General features: G+C 40.3%; 2 protein-coding genes across 4 annotated transcripts in view; one reads left to right on the top strand and one right to left on the bottom strand.

The window, feature by feature from the left end:
* LOC119264157 (cardiac phospholamban-like) overlaps positions 1-7,204 on the top strand; it is an 11,926-nt gene extending 4,722 nt beyond the window's left edge. Inside the window, exons 1-2 of one of the 2 annotated variants that reach the window (XM_037541964.1) lie at positions 2,855-2,895; positions 4,128-7,204. In XM_037541964.1, coding sequence (XP_037397861.1) covers positions 4,236-4,394 — 159 coding nt within the window. In that variant the 5' untranslated portion in view covers positions 2,855-2,895; positions 4,128-4,235 and the 3' untranslated portion in view covers positions 4,395-7,204. Of the gene's footprint in view, positions 1-2,854; positions 2,896-4,127 lie in introns of those variants that run through there. The other variant, XM_037541963.1, reaches the window with a different exon arrangement.
* A 242-nt stretch (positions 7,205-7,446) lies between these two features.
* zgc:85722 (uncharacterized protein LOC407982 homolog) overlaps positions 7,447-16,201 on the bottom strand; it is a 74,551-nt gene continuing 65,796 nt past the window's right edge. The window contains exons 17-18 of one of the 2 annotated variants that reach the window (XM_037541962.1): positions 14,157-14,282; positions 7,447-7,879 (exon numbers count right to left, since the gene is read on the bottom strand). In XM_037541962.1, coding sequence (XP_037397859.1) covers positions 7,871-7,879; positions 14,157-14,282 — 135 coding nt within the window. In that variant the 3' untranslated portion in view covers positions 7,447-7,870. The remainder of the gene's footprint in view (positions 7,880-14,156; positions 14,283-16,201) is intronic. The other variant, XM_017724055.2, reaches the window with a different exon arrangement.

Here is a 16,201-nt window from a genome sequence, read left to right as displayed (position 1 = left end):
ATCAGATCAAATAAAGTCCAGTTCGGTCAGATTTCAACAACATTTACTGAATATCAGATCAAATAAAGTCCAGTTCGGTCAGATTTCAACAACATTTACTGAATATCAGATCAAATAAAGTCCAGTTCGGTCAGATTTCAACAACATTTACTGAACATCAGATCAAATAAAGTCCAGTTCGGTCAGATTTCAACAACATTTACTGAACATCAGATCAAATAAAGTCCAGTTCGGTCAGATTTCAACAACATTTACTGAATATCAGATCAAATAAAGTCCAGTTCGGTCAGATTTCATCAACATTTACTGAACATCAGATAAAATAAAGTCCAGTTCGGTCAGATTTCAACAACATTTACTGAACATCAGATCAAATAAAGTCCAGTTCGGTCAGATTTCAACAACATTTACTGAACATCAGATCAAATAAAGTCCAGTTCGGTCAGATTTCAACAACATTTACTGAATATCAGATCAAATAAAGTCCAGTTCGGTCAGATTTCACTAACATTTACTGAACATCAGATCAAATAAAGTCCAGATCGGTCAGATTTCACCAACATTTACTGAATATCAGATCAAATAAAGTCCAGTTCGGTCAGATTTCACCAACATTTACTGAATATCAGATCAAATAAAGTCCAGTTCGGTCAGATTTCAACAACATTTACTGAATATCAGATCAAATAAAGTCCAGTTCGGTCAGATTTCAACAACATTTACTGAATATCAGATCAAATAAAGTCCAGTTCGGTCAGATTTCAACAACATTTACTGAACATCAGATCAAATAAAGTCCAGTTCAGTCAGATTTCAACAACATTTACTGAATATCAGATCAAATAAAGTCCAGTTCGGTCAGATTTCACCAACATTTACTGAACATCAGATCAAATAAAGTCCAGTTCAGTCAGATTTCAACAACATTTACTGAATATCAGATCAAATAAAGTCCAGTTCGGTCAGATTTCACTAACATTTACTGAACATCAGATCAAATAAAGTCCAGATCGGTCAGATTTCACCAACATTTACTGAATATCAGATCAAATAAAGTCCAGTTCGGTCAGATTTCACCAACATTTACTGAATATCAGATCAAATAAAGTCCAGTTCGGTCAGATTTCAACAACATTTACTGAATATCAGATCAAATAAAGTCCAGTTCGGTCAGATTTCAACAACATTTACTGAATATCAGATCAAATAAAGTCCAGTTCGGTCAGATTTCAACAACATTTACTGAACATCAGATCAAATAAAGTCCAGTTCAGTCAGATTTCAACAACATTTACTGAATATCAGATCAAATAAAGTCCAGTTCGGTCAGATTTCACCAACATTTACTGAACATCAGATCAAATAAAGTCCAGTTCAGTCAGATTTCAACAACATTTACTGAATATCAGATCAAATAAAGTCCAGTTCGGTCAGATTTCAACAACATTTACTGAACATCAGATCAAATAAAGTCCAGTTCGGTCAGATTTCACCAACATTTACTGTCAGTTTCCTCTTTTTAGAGTCACGTCATGTGGAATAACTTCCCTCTGACTCACTTTCTTCTCTGACTGCTGTTTCTCTCCTCGTCCCTCCCCTGTGTGGCATCACTCACTCGAGTCTCAGTGATCATTGTAATGCACGCTGCATGAGCAGCGTCACGTGTCATATTTACAGCACATGTGATTGTTAAACCGGTACCATAAAGGCTATAAAATTTATGCTGACTAAAACGGGACCACCCCAACAAAATGAAATAATTCTCCATAGTTTATTGGTTATAGGTCCAGGTCTGCATAGGACAGCATCTGGGTCCGGACTCGGACCACGGTCCGTCTATTAGTGACCTCTGGTGTAGGGTATTGGCCCTTTAAATGTATTAATGACCTTCAGACTCTAAGCCCCAAATATTAATCCATAGATAAGAATTACAGTTGATCTTGTGTTTCTTTTTTAACTGCACAACATACTGTGTACACAACATACCTCAGACAATTATAACAGCTGCACTTTAAGCACTTTTCATTTCTGAGCTTATAATGCAGCATTCAGGTGTAAATTTTAAAGGGCCCATACCAACGAAAACTGAATTTCTAAACATGATTAAAGTTTCAAAATGAACCAAAAAACAACACATTTACATTTATCATGCCATATATCATGTTGAACGAGACACAATACAGGGCAGCCAATTAGTACAAAGGTCATTTACATACCTCTGCATATGTCTAAAAATGTATCATGCCTATTTCAGACACATCTGAACTTTATGCCCCATAAATTCCTTATAATTCAGTATTCAGGTGGTAATTTTAAAGGGCCCATTCCATGGAAAATTTAATTCCTCAAACAAAGGAAATTCACTCCCCAGTCCATACAGTTCATTTATGCAAATAAAACTGCAGAAATACTGTTTTTTTAATTCATTGTTTTGTGATGTCACAAAGCCAACACATTTACATGTATCATGCTGTATATCACATTACTTATTATGCCATAAGCTTTGTTATAGCCCAGACTGCTACTTGAATGAGGCACAATACAGGGCAGCCAATCAGGACAAAGGTAATTTACATACGCGTATATGTTTATATATATTAAAAATGTATTATGCCTATTTCAGACACTTATAGCTGAACTTTAAGGCCACTTTAAATTCCTCATAATTCAGTATATCGGTGTTAATCTTAAAGGGCCCATACCATGGAAAGTTGAACTTCTCAGATAAAGGAGTGTGATTTAATAAGTCTTCTTGTTCTTCTTCTTTCGGCTGCTCCCTTTAGGGGTCGCCACAGTGGATCATCTGCCTCCATCTTGCCCTATCCACTGCCTCCTCTACTTTCACACCAACCATCTCCATGTCCACCTTCACTACATCCATAAACCTTCTCTGAGGTCTACCTCTTCTCCTTCTACCCAGCAGCTCCATCTCCAACATTCTTTGCCCAATATATCCACTATTCCTCCTCAACACATGTCCAAACCATCTCAACCTGGCCTCTCTGGCTTTATCTCCAAACCGCTCCACCTTCACCGTCCCTCTGATCTGCTCATTTCTAATCTTGTCCATCCTGGTCACTCCCAACGAAAATCTCAGCATCTTCATCTCCGCCACCTCCAGCTCAGCCTCCTGTCTTTTAAACAGAGCCACAGTCTCCAAACCGTACATCATAGCAGGACGCACTGCTGTCCTGTAGACCTTCCCTTTCACTCTTGCTGCTATCCTTCTGTCACACATCAGCCCTGACACCCGTCTCCACCCACTCCATCCTGCCTGCACCCTCTTCCTCACCTCTTTTTTGCACTGTTCATTGCTCTGGATGGTTGCCCCAAAATATTTGAAGTCATCCACCTTTACGACCTCTACTCCTATATATATATATATATATATAACATAATATATACATATTACTCCTGTAATATGTAAACATGGATAACGTTTCAAAATGTACCACTCACTCCATATAGTCCGTTTATGCAAATACATCTGCAAAAATGACTTGCTTTTTTAAATTGTTTTGTGATGTCACAAAATCAACATATTTACATATATTATGCTATATATCATGTTATATAACTTGTCATGTTATAAGGAGGGTTATAGGCCAGACTGCTATTTGAACGAGACACAATACAGGGCAGCCAATCAGAACAAAGGTCATTTACATACCTGTGTATATGTGTAAAAATGTATTATACCTATTTCAGACACTTATAGCTGAACCTTAACCCCCTTAATTCCCTTATAATTCAGTATTCAGGTGTTAATCATAAATGCTCTTAAATGTAAAAATGAATTAGGACTATTTTTGGAACATAAAACCACAGAAATGTTATAAGTGGATGTCGGGAAGAAAAAGAAAATGTAAGAAAAATGTAGGATATGGGCTCTTTAATACTTATTAATGATAAGAAATGACTCAGTAAGTACAACGAACCTGCCATGTGAGTGTAGGCTTAGGAATTAGAGACTGGACCTGAGTTTAAGGGGTTAAACTGACCATAAATACCTTCAGCTATGATCATTGGTCATTATTGTGCTTTGTGGTCCCTCGTCATCAGCTTGAAATAGCACGCCGACTGTCCTGAAATAGTTTGTGTCCTTTCTCTCTGTTCCCCGATGAAAGACAGGGGCAGAGCCCACCAACTGACACAAACTCATCTCCATCCCCCGGGTCCAGCCTCACGTGCTTCACCTTTGCGGCCAGTAGTCAGCGCTCTCCTCTGATCCCAGGATGGAGCGGGTGCAGAACATCACACGTTCGGCCATCCGCAGGGCGTCCAACATCGAGGTGAACCCGCAGACCAAGCGCAACCTGCAGGAGCTTTTCATCAACTTCTCCCTCATCCTCATCTGTCTGCTGCTCATATACATCATCGTCCTGCTGTTGTGATGCCCGGAGGTTGGAGGGCATGAACTGGACCCTGGCTAGGGCGGCTTTGAGGGAAGAAAAATGAACGCAAAGCAGCGGAGCGGGATTTACTTTGCCACTGCCTCTTTTTCGATGCACCACTGATTTCCACACCTTGATGTTGAAGGGGAAGTCCACAGAAGTTTCAGAATTTCTGGACGAATCAGTGGTTCAGATGTAAGCAAAATCATTCAGGCAGTTTTGGTGTGAAATGGTTGAGTGTAGAGACACAGATGTTTTTACAGTGCTGGTGATGGGAACCAGGCGTCGCCATGACTACAACACACACATAGACGTTTTATTTACCATCCAAACCACCAGAGAACCCACACAAGGTTTTATATGTAATGCTGAAAGTGGTAACATAGAAAACGAATGAATGTAATTAATGGATTATTCTAATCAATTTCAGGCCAAACTTTTCCAGTGTCTCAGACATCAGGCAGCGTCTTCATAGCCGTTTCACGTACGAGCGTTCTGTGAGGGAGCTTTCAGAGGCGGACGTCTGGTTCCTATCACCACCACTGTCTCTTCACACCAAACCACTCTGAATGACCCCGTTTACATTTTAACCAATTAATAATGCAAGAATTTTGAAAAATCTGTGGAATTCCCCTTTCACCTCCAAGATTGTGTCTGTGGGTCTACACTTTTAGCTCCTCGCTCGGTACATAAACAATATATTGTCTTTGGCTGCTTTTTACATTGTATAAACATTTCATGATGACCAGTAGAAACGGTCCAAGATGGAAAAAAGTGAAGTGCATGACCTCCACATTAGTGTGACTCTGCATAACATCCATATTAATTTCATATTAGCCACTGGGCAATATTGTTTAATAATAAGTCTGGAGTATAAGGGGTTAAATACTGTTTGACGTTAGCGTGGCGCTGTTATCTTACCTATATATTTTTCATGTGCTGGAGGTAAGAGTGATATTCACTGTAGGCCTGCTGTAAATCGATTTTACAATATTTTACAATGCCAGTCTTTTTTTGGTATATTTTCCGTTTCTTGCTTTTTTAGATCCTACATACTGAAGAAAACATAAGCATGTCCATGTTTTGATATCAGGATGGCACTATTATCTTTTTTATTCATTTTTAATTGGGTGATCTTTGTTTATTCCCCCCACACAACAGCTAACAGTGGTCTTTACTGTATACACAACCACCAGGCTTTAAATTCACTACTGTCTCTATTTTTTTCATTGTATTATATTTGTCATTTATATCATATATTATATTATATAATATCATGTATTATATTTTTTGTCATTTCTCAGACACTGCAGCCAATTATATTTACTGATATTTACTATACAGTGTCACCGATGACTTTATGATGACGCTGCTATTTCAGCCAAGAGTGATATTTACTGCCAAACCACAGCCTGGAGACTTTTAGCGTCAGCAATGGTCAGTCTGTCTTTGTTCAGTCTGTGATTGGGTGGATACGTTGGATTTGGGGTGGTCATCAGTGCTGTAGGCAGCATAGACGTCATTAATTCAGGGTCACAGACACTTAAGACGAGAAATAACATGGTTTTGTCTGAGCTACAGCACAGCGCCTCCTCTTTTTAAAGGGGAATTCCACCATTTGTTCAGATTTTCCACATTTCTTCAGTAATTCAGTGTCTTGATTCGAAATGGTTAGCTGTAAAGAAACTCAGGTGGCGGCGATGCCTGCAACACAGATATAGTTACAATCCAATATAACACAATTTTATTTACACTCCAGAACCACCAGTGAACCTTCATTATTCTAAGTCTACATTTTTTTGAAGCAATGTTGATCGTAAAATAATGATAAGTTCATTTGAAATAATCATTTGTTTCAGAACTATTTTGCTTCGTCTCAGTCATCAGGCAGTGAATTCCTAACTATTTCATGCAGTAACTTTCCGTGAGGGAGCTTTTAGAGGTGGACGTCTGGTTCCTATCACCACCACTGTGAACAGTTCTGGCTGGGCAAGTTTCTCTAAAATGGGGTGTTTCACACCAAACCGCTCTGAATGTCCCTGTTTACATCTTAATGATTTAATTATGCACAAATTTGGAAATATTGGTGGACTTCCCCTTCAAGGAGGATACCTGTTTGAAGCCCTGTTAAAAGTAGTTTATAAAGTCGTTATGAACGTGTGTGTAGTGCACTCTGAAATATTCCACCATGAAAATATGTATGTTGTCTAATGTATAATGCAAGAATATATAGAGTCGTGTGCAAAAGTTTGTGCGCCCAGTCAGATTATGTGTTTTAAGTGAAGCAAGTGAAAACATCCTCCACAGAGGACCCACTTCTGCACAGCGTGATGCACGATTACTGTTTATTTGCTGAATTTAACACTGGAGAAAAAAAAATACAACATAAAATGTGGTCTGTGCAAAGTTTATGACACATTTTATACGCTATGTTTTTTTTTTTATATGCAGTGTTGTCAATTTATGTTAAACGTTGAAATTGTACATTAAATTTGCCAAGTGTTTTCCCTGTAGAGGATGTGTTGGCTTATATTCATTTAGAAAATTCAACAAAACACTTAATTTGACCAGGTGTATTTAAACTTTTTGCATTGAAAAAGTAAATCGCTGCTGTTGGAACAAAACATCGTATCTTCGAAGCGATAACTTTACAGGAGAAGGAAAAAACCTACTTTACTTTGAATGGAAGTCAATGGAACCAGACGTCTTTCCAAGCATTTTTGGAGCATTTCTGTTGGTCCCTTCATCATAACATTTTGGCGTGTTGTAAAGCTCAGTTAGTATTTAAAATTCTGTAAAAAAAAAAAAAAAAAAAACTACCAAATGACAAAAATGGTGATGGTTTTGTTCCAACAGCAGCGAAATATAAGAATATACTGCAATATACTCACCTTCAAAAAGTCTGCACCTGGAATATCACTAGTTTTTCTCTAACTAGACTCTGTTACAGCTAAAACTTACTATGCAATTCAACACATCAAACCCAAAGATGGACACCTTTTTGGTTAACAATTAATGTTTAAGTAGATTTTTGAAGGGTAAGATACAAACATCATTTTACAACTGATGGTTTATTGTTTGTAACAAGACAATATAATATAAATATAAACACTGTGCAATTTATTTTTAAAACTGGCAAGACACTGGTATTCCAACAGTTTCGGTCCATCAAGAAAAAGAGTTGGTGTCTGTGAACGTAACTAAATCAGATGCGGATCTTCTCTTCTATTGCATAAATGCCCCAAGTCAAAAGTATGTCATTGTCCAAAATAAACCAATCAATCAATAAATAAACAAAATTAAATCCTGAAGTGAAATTCACAGTGAAGTATTGAACACAGACTAATGGAGTATTGAAACCTCTATGTTTCACATGCTCTTCAGCTCGGGGAGTTGGACGGAGTCAGAAGGAGAAGTACTGAGAGGTCAGCTCCTGCGGCCGCTCATCTGCTGCTGCTTCTGTCGACTCGTCCTCCTCACGAGGGCTGCAGGGAGACACACACGAGTCAACCAGCAACAGTTACACTACAGCAAACGACAGCACAGGAGAAAGAGGACAAGAACACAGCAAGACAAGCGACATATTTCTTTTAGTCTAATTATTTCTGCTGCTTCCATTTAAAGTGGGCCAAGCACAAAAATACAGACTCATCATAGCGAGTGTGAATGAAGGCAGGCAGTGTTCAGCTTACAGACTCGTTACAAACAGATTCTGTTTAACTTGTTAACAGACAATCTTTAAAGCGATAATCCGGCCAAAAATCTAACTTCCATCATTAACCTTCTCGTTTCTGCAAATGTACAGCACTGTGAGAAAGTCTTAGGCTCCCAAGACACATTTTCAAAATCTATTTATTTGTGTAGTTTGTGTTTATTTGCTGAGAAAACTGTTAATATTTGAATAAACAAAATAATCATATCAATAATAGTGTTTTTCTGGATGTTGGTGTCTCCAAGCCTCTCCTCGAGGAAGCCCAGTATTATATGTAGTTATAAAGCAGCTCCTGGTTTGACCAATCAGAGCTCAGTAAATTGAGCTCATGATGTCATTGATGATATTAACGAGTCTCTGTGGCGGCTGTGAAGGTGTCCAGGAAAAATATGGACCCGAGAAATTCTTGTTAGTTTTTATTGTTTTTCTGTTTATTTGAATTATGAATACGACTTTATTCTAATGTATATTGTGATAAACTCACTGCTGAGGTAAAAATTTGCTTAGATGCCTAAAACTTTCACACAGTACTGTAGTCGATCCGCCAAAACATGTTTGGTGTCTGACGTTTCTTTAGCTTTGCACTGAAGACACATTAAAATAACTAACAAGCATTAGAAGCCAGTACCTGAGAACTTATAAAGGTGGAGGTTACAGAAAATCACACTCTTCAGGAAAGAGTTAGGCCCAATCCCATTTCACCCCTCACCCCTACCACTTAGCCCTTATCCCTCTGTTTCGCGCTTTTACGTCTAGGGGCAGTGTGTCCCGACTTTTATAGAGGGGCAGGGCGAAGTGTTAATGATACATGACCCTCCAAATGGAGGTTTTCCAGAGACACACTCTAAACTGACTGTTAGAAAAGGTGTCACGATTGGCCCCTCCCAGTCCTGTCCATGTGTTCCTGTGGTGTTTTGGTTTAGCCTGTGTTCTTTGTTTTGGTTTTTTAATCCAGCCCCCTTGTTCCGTGATTCCACACCTGTGTTCCCGCCTGTTCCTCGTTTACCCTGTGATTATTTAAGCCCTGTGTTTGCCTCTAGTCGTCACTGGTCTTTGTTGTTTGACCTGTTTGGATGTTTGGTGTTTAGGATTTGTTTGGTGTGTTTCTACATGAACCTGGACTGTCCTGACCCTGATTTTGGATTTGCACACAATAAAAGTCGCTTATCTCCTCAAATGCGTCCGCAACCTCGTTCCCTGTTGCAAAAAGTAAGAAAAAACAAAACAAAAAAAAAGACGGAAGACCAAAGAAACCCACAAATATGAATACAATTATGATTCCATTAATTATGGAAATCGTTAGAACCATGGCATTATATTCGTTTTATGACATTTCAATGTATTATGGTCATTTTCCTCAGAACAAGCATAAACATCACTAGTACTATGCTGATGTCTCGGTAGCTAGCTAGGCAAATTTCCCATTCCACCTTAAATGGTGTAGCATTTACATTTTAACACCTCAGGTGTCAGAACTGCTACGCCATTTAAAATGGAACGGGAAGCTGGCGAACAGCTTCATATCACTGAAGAATTAGGGGGGTGATAATAAATAATCGCCCCCCTCTCTGAAGGCGTATGATCCCTAAATGTAACTAAAGCCCAGCAGTGAGGAGCTGAACTTTCCCCTCCTCTGCTGTCCCTGCAGACGGGCAGGGTCGCCTACAGAGCGGCGCTAGTAGCTGTTAATGAAGTGATGCTCTTTTATTTGAGGGAAGATCTCAACCACTGCCCTGTAGCTCAGTTCCAAGAGGCAAGGAGACACTAAAACAAGGGGTAGAGGTAAAAATAAGAAATGGGACTGGGCCTTTGATGAAGGTGTAAGCGGGAAAAGCCCCCATTTTTATGCATATGGGCAGGCGTAGTAGCCAGGACAATCTGAATAAGCACTGTTTTGTGACGTATGGTATTGACTTATTGCCACACACGATAATGTGTTAAATTATAAACAAGGCATGTTTATAGATTTAGCACCTTTCATACACTGCTGTCAAAGTGCTTTACAAATGAGAAAATACAGTTGAAAATACAGAGTTGTTTAAAAAAAGTAATGAGAATATAAATAAAAAATATGATTAAAACAACAGTTTTACGAGAAAATCATTACATTCAAATCAAAATCAGAAATTAAATTAGGATAGGTAACAAATCTAAACTTAAATTAGGATAAAATAGTGCCGTTACAGAGGAAGAGCGGCTAGAAACGTTAACGGTGTTAAAGCTGAGCTGAAAGCTGCTCAGATAGGAATGTTTTGAGCCTGGATTTAAAGTGTCCAGTGTCCGGCTCTTCCAATGCTCTCTGTCCACTGGTTCATTTTAGAGCGGCATAGCAGCCAAACACTGCTTCTCCATGTCTAGTCTTCACCTTCGGCAGGACTAACTGACCAGTTCCTAATAAGAGAGTTCTGCTCGGCTCATACCGGTGCAGCATATCAAATAAATAAGCTGATCCTGCGCCACTGAATGATTTAGTATCTTAAAGTCTATTCTGGAACTGGTACTACACTGGTAGCCAGTTAGGAGACCATTACAGTGATCAACCCTGCTAGAAATAAAGGCGTGGATGAGTTTCTCCAGGTCTGCTTCAGTCAGAACATCTCTGAACTTCCTGATGTTGTTAAGGTGATTAAAATTTTATCTAATTACTGCGTTAATGGTTAAAACTAAGATCAGAGTCCATTTTATCAGTGAATACAAATGTTTCTAAAAGATTAATGTAGCCTTCAGTTTCAGGTTTATAGTTATTTTCAGAAAGTTGGTCGAATTCCATGTTTTACTGATTTTCTACAAAGAACACACCTCTGCACATTTTGCATAATTACTGTTTAATTAATTAGTTAGACACTTATTAGTCCCACAACGGGGAAATTTCACCCATGCGTGCAGTGAAACACCACACACACACACACTAGGGGGCAGTGAGCACACTTGGCCAGAGCAGTGGGCAGTCCTATCCACAGCGCCCGGGGAGCAGCTGGGGGTCAGGTGTCTTGCTCAAGGGCACTTCAGTCACGTACTGTCGGCTCAGGGAATTGAACCAGCGACCTTCTGGGTCACAGGGCTGATTCCCTGACCTCCAGCCCACGACTTTCTGAACTGAATTTAACATACTGGCAACAATTAAAACAAAATGAGGACTTTCGCTTTAAAACTTTCACCGGGTTGTTCCAACTTTCACCGACAACTGTATCATGGACAAACATGGACAAAATTATGAACCAAATACAGTCTGCTGCTTCTGTTCTACGTCATGTGACGTATTTTAGTCCATGTTTATAGATAACTGTGTCATTCTGTGTTAGAAACCATATAATCTAAAGTCTATTAGAAACACTCAACACCTCCACACAGTTTGAGGCGAACTGGTCTACATGAACTTCCACTGCTCGTTGCTACATCAGCCTCAGTTTCAGTGCAAAACTAACGAAGCACACTTCAGAAAACATTATGCTAATTTAATTTTTAATATTTTTAACTGAATGATTTTCTCTTTTAAATCTATTGTTTTAATCATGTTGTTTGTTTCTAATCTTCTATTTTACTTTTTAAATGACTGTATTCTCTCATTTGTACAGCACTTTGAATGACAGCATTTAATGACGGGTGCAGTACAAATAAACTTGCCTTCAGACACCAAACAAGTCTTGGCTGATTGACTATATTTGGGATGCGATGGAGCCATAAATGTGATTTTTGGTTGAACTATCACTTTAAGGTGCTAAGCTGCAATAAAGCACTCCGTTATTTTGAGTTACGTTTGTTTTTCCCTTCATAAGCAGTAAAAATGCAGCACTGCCAGAACTGCCCAGTAAAATGTAATGGTTTGGAGCTCAAGGCAGGTAACAAGTGTCCACCACCAACAAATACGTGCGTGGAGCCCAAGATTGCAAATGTTGTCACACACTCAACTGACACGTACTAGATTCTCAGTTTATTAGATTCACCAATCTTGTTCCTATAGTCACTGGCCACTTTACCAGAAACGCTTGTAGATCAGACACAGCTGGAGTTTTGACACACGTCAGTGTCAGTGCTGGGTTAAGAGTGACCTCCACACAAAAATATCCAGACTGGAGCAGATCTGTGGTCAGAAACTGGCCAGTGACGAAGGCCTAGTTCACTTAAATCCCCAGACATATTTTCCACTCTTCCAAAGTTCAGTCTGAGAAGCTGGTTGATTTCCTGAACTAATCAAACACATCCAGTGGTGTTGAGGTCTGGACTCAACTTTGTTTGATGTGTCCGTCTCCTTTTCTCAGCGAGGTTCTTCTTGATCAGCTACACGTCCTTTCAGACCCACAGCGCTGAGTGGTCTTCTCACAGTGGAAGGATGGACAGAAACACCTGTGGATGTTTTCAGATCTGAAGCAGCTTGATCTTCTCCTTGATCTCTCAGAGATCAAAGCTTTCAGTGCTGTTTATCCGATGGGGACAGTCTTGGTGTCTACCAGGTCTTCCAGGTGGTTGTTAGGAGCCACATTTTCTCTGTAGCTTTTAATCATGTTTGAACTCCAGTTTTCCGAGTTTCTCCTTCCTTTTGCTAGTGGGTTTATTTCATATCTTATATCTAATCTCCTCAGAAACATCTGAGTGTTTCTGATAAAATGGCCAATGAGTGCAGCTAAGGCAGGTGGACATAATAAACTGGCAACTAAGACAGCACACAAAACAGTGCCGGCGAGCCTTTGTGTTCGGAGAGGAGAGGACACTCAATTCTACGCAAACGGCTTCAACATAAACAGTAAAAACACAGAAGGTGTGAAGAGGAGACGGATGGTCGGATGAAAACGACTCACGGTGTTGCTTTATGTTCACATCCACCTATTCAAACATGCAAATCCCCAAAGAAACGGTGGACACAGGAGGTGGTCCACAGCATGCTTGGCCTTTTTTTTGCATTCCAATGCCATTTTGAGATCACACAGTGTTTACGTCAATGCCAGCGGCCCCTCTCTGGAGAGACACTGCGCTGCAGGCTCGGAATTTTCCTGTGTTTCCTGCTCATACATGACAAGAACAAAGACGGAGAGCTACAATGTGCAAGAAACTGTCCATGCTTAGTAAAATCAGGACACAAAACATTCTTTTGTGTGCACTGATTGGTCGACAAGATGCATCAGAGAGTGAGGCAAGCACACACACCCACACATCACTGTGGACACACTGTGTTTCAGCTACGTTTTCCTAATATTGACCAAAAAAAATTCCAAACCCAGAGAAAATTAAGAGAAAAAAAAATTGACACGTCTTTCCACGATTAAACTGCTTGAGAGACAGTGTGATCAAACCGATGGCAGACAGGTCAGTGAGTTAAAGCACGTCTCTTGCCATGGTGGGAAGTGCGTGTGATAGAGAAGGACGGACGCTGGATGACGAGGTGGGGCTCACCTCCGCGTGGGCTGGGCCTGGGGCAGAGCTTTGTGCCCTGCATGCTGACTGGGGGAGCTTTGGACAGACTCTAGGCAGGAAGACCCCGCCCCCCTCCCTTCCACTGCCACAACACTTAGGTTTGGAGAGCTGACGAATCTGTTTGCAGCCTTTCTACTCTTATGCTACATTGAAAGGACACAAACAAAAAGGGTTTTGTTGTTTTTCTTGTTTTTTTTAGCTTAGACGGGAGTGCTGACTAAATTTAGCTTCCAGCTTTGGCGAATTGAAACAATGAACACACACCACTGTGGACGAGCAGTGACGAAGAATGGCTTGGAAAGCAAAGTACGTAAGAGTTTGATGTCAGAAAATGGATAAAAGGAGACACCGACAATGAGGTCACACGTACAAACCTTACACTGCACAGAAAAGTAAGAGCTTAAACAAGTAAGAGGCAAAAGTAAAAATTCTCATCATGCAGAAAGAACAACCCATTCCATTATTTAAGGGACAGATGCATCAGAATTCCAATAGCTGATAACGTCTTAATTCAGTTTATTCATCTTTTACATTATTTCATCATATTCATTTAAGTTCATGATTCATTTAAGAACCGCAAACTTGCAATACTGCTCTGAATTTTTCAACAGCATCTGACAAGTTTAGAGTGACGGTATTACCTTAATAAGGGGGTTAATGACCCCCACGTTGGGGCTGGTGTTGAACACTTTGTTGAAGCTCGTCTCTCGGTTCACCAGCTCCAGTTGGTAGAACTTCTTATCGTCCTGGAACGAAGGAGGCGCACTCTGTGTAAACGAGTTTAAGAAGGTTTGTAGCAGCAATGACCAGCATCATTCATATCTTAGACTGTGTGTTACATTACAGCAGAGCGAAGCCTGGGGTTGTGGTTGGTATAGTGTAGTGGGTAACAACTCTGCCTTCTATTGAGTCATTTACGGCATTTGGCTGACGCTCTTATCCAGAGCGACTTACAGTTTGATCGTTTTACACAGGGAGGCGAAGATGGTGTTAGGAGTCTTGCCCAAGGACTCTTATTGGTGTAGTGTAGTGGGTAACACCTCTGTCTTCTATGCTGTAGACTGGGGTTCAATCCCTGCCTGGGTAAGCAACCTACTGTGACACATCAGACTTGGAAACCAAGAAGAATCCATGTGCAGGTTTAATAGTTAAAGGGGCAATCCAAAACTCGTGGTCAAAAGGCATAAAAAACAGTAAGTCCATCCAAAAACCAAACATCCAAAACACAGGGGCAAAAGGCAAAAATCAAAAAGTCTAGGCAGAGAGTCAGAAACACAAGTTAGTCCAGTTAATCCAAAAACACTCAGTATGCAGATGCAAGAGAACTGGCAACACTTCGCACTGTTTGGCTGAAAGAGAGGAGTATTTAAGCTGTGGCTGATTACAGAAATTAGGCACAGGTGGTTTGGTGGGAACAAGGCTAGTACTCCGGGGAGTGAGACCTCTGGTGGCCATACAACGAATCGCTGACACCTACACTATACCAATAAGAGTCCTTGGGCAAGACTCCTAACATCACCTTCGCCCACCTGTGTAAAACGATCAAAATTGTAAGTCGCTCTGGATAAGAGCGTCGCCAAATGCTATAAATGTAGTAAAATGCCTCTATTAATATCAACGCAGGCAGGCGGCAGTCCTGTGTGGAGGGCTATTGGACAGCCAGGATGCTCAAATGTGGTGCATTTTATCATGTATCTCACTCAGGGTAAAGCTACAGTCTGTCAGTCAGTTATTATCATAGAATATTGAATCACAACAGAGCCCTGCTGGTGACATCCCCTACAAATAAAAATAATGCGTGGCCATGACTTACTAAGGCATAGGAATGAGATCACAGCTAATTAAGTTGGTCAAGGCTTAATTTTCTCACTCACATGCCTTACAATGTCAGAAACATGACTTAATTATCTGGTTCCCTGACTTACTAAGTCATGGCCACATGCTATTTTTATTTATACTGGATGTCAACAGCAGGGCTCTGTAAATCACAGTGGATTCATTTGTTTTATTTCAACAATGATCAGCAGAAACAGACTCTCTTTCACATCAAAGTGAAAACAGACCTTTGTAAAGATTTTACTTTGGACAGCTAATCCTGCATGAATTCATTGACACGTGATTCACTTCACTGTAATTTACACCGATCAGGCATAACATCATGACCACCTCCTTGTTTCTACACTCACTGTCCACTTTATCAGCTCCACTTACTGTATAGCTGCACTCTGTAGTTCTACAGTTACAGACTGTAGTCCATCTGTTTCTCTGATACTCTGTTACCCTGTTCTTCAGTGGTCAGGACCCCCATGGACCCTCATAGAGCAGGTACTGTTTGGGTGGTGGGTCCTTCTCAGCACTGCACTAACACTGATGTGGTGGTGTTGTGTTAGTGTGTGGAGTTTTTAAACACCTCAGTGTCTCTGCTGGACTGAGAACAGTCCACCAACCAAAAATATCCAGCCAACAGCGTCCTGTGGGCAGCGTTCTGTGGGCAGCGTCCTGTGGGCAGCCTCCTGTGACCACTGATGAAGGACTAGAGGACGACCAACACAAACTGTGCAGCAGCAGATGAGCTGTCGTCTCTGACTTTACATCTACAAGGTGGACTGACAAGGTAGCAGTGTCTAATAGAGTGGACAGTGAGTGGACACAGCGTTTAAAATCTCCAGCAGCACTGCTGTGCCTG

The sequence above is a fragment of the Pygocentrus nattereri genome, chromosome 10 (assembly GCF_015220715.1).
Source record: "Pygocentrus nattereri isolate fPygNat1 chromosome 10, fPygNat1.pri, whole genome shotgun sequence".
NCBI lineage: Eukaryota > Metazoa > Chordata > Actinopteri > Characiformes > Serrasalmidae > Pygocentrus > Pygocentrus nattereri.
This window is presented reverse-complemented; position numbering and strand designations above follow the sequence as displayed.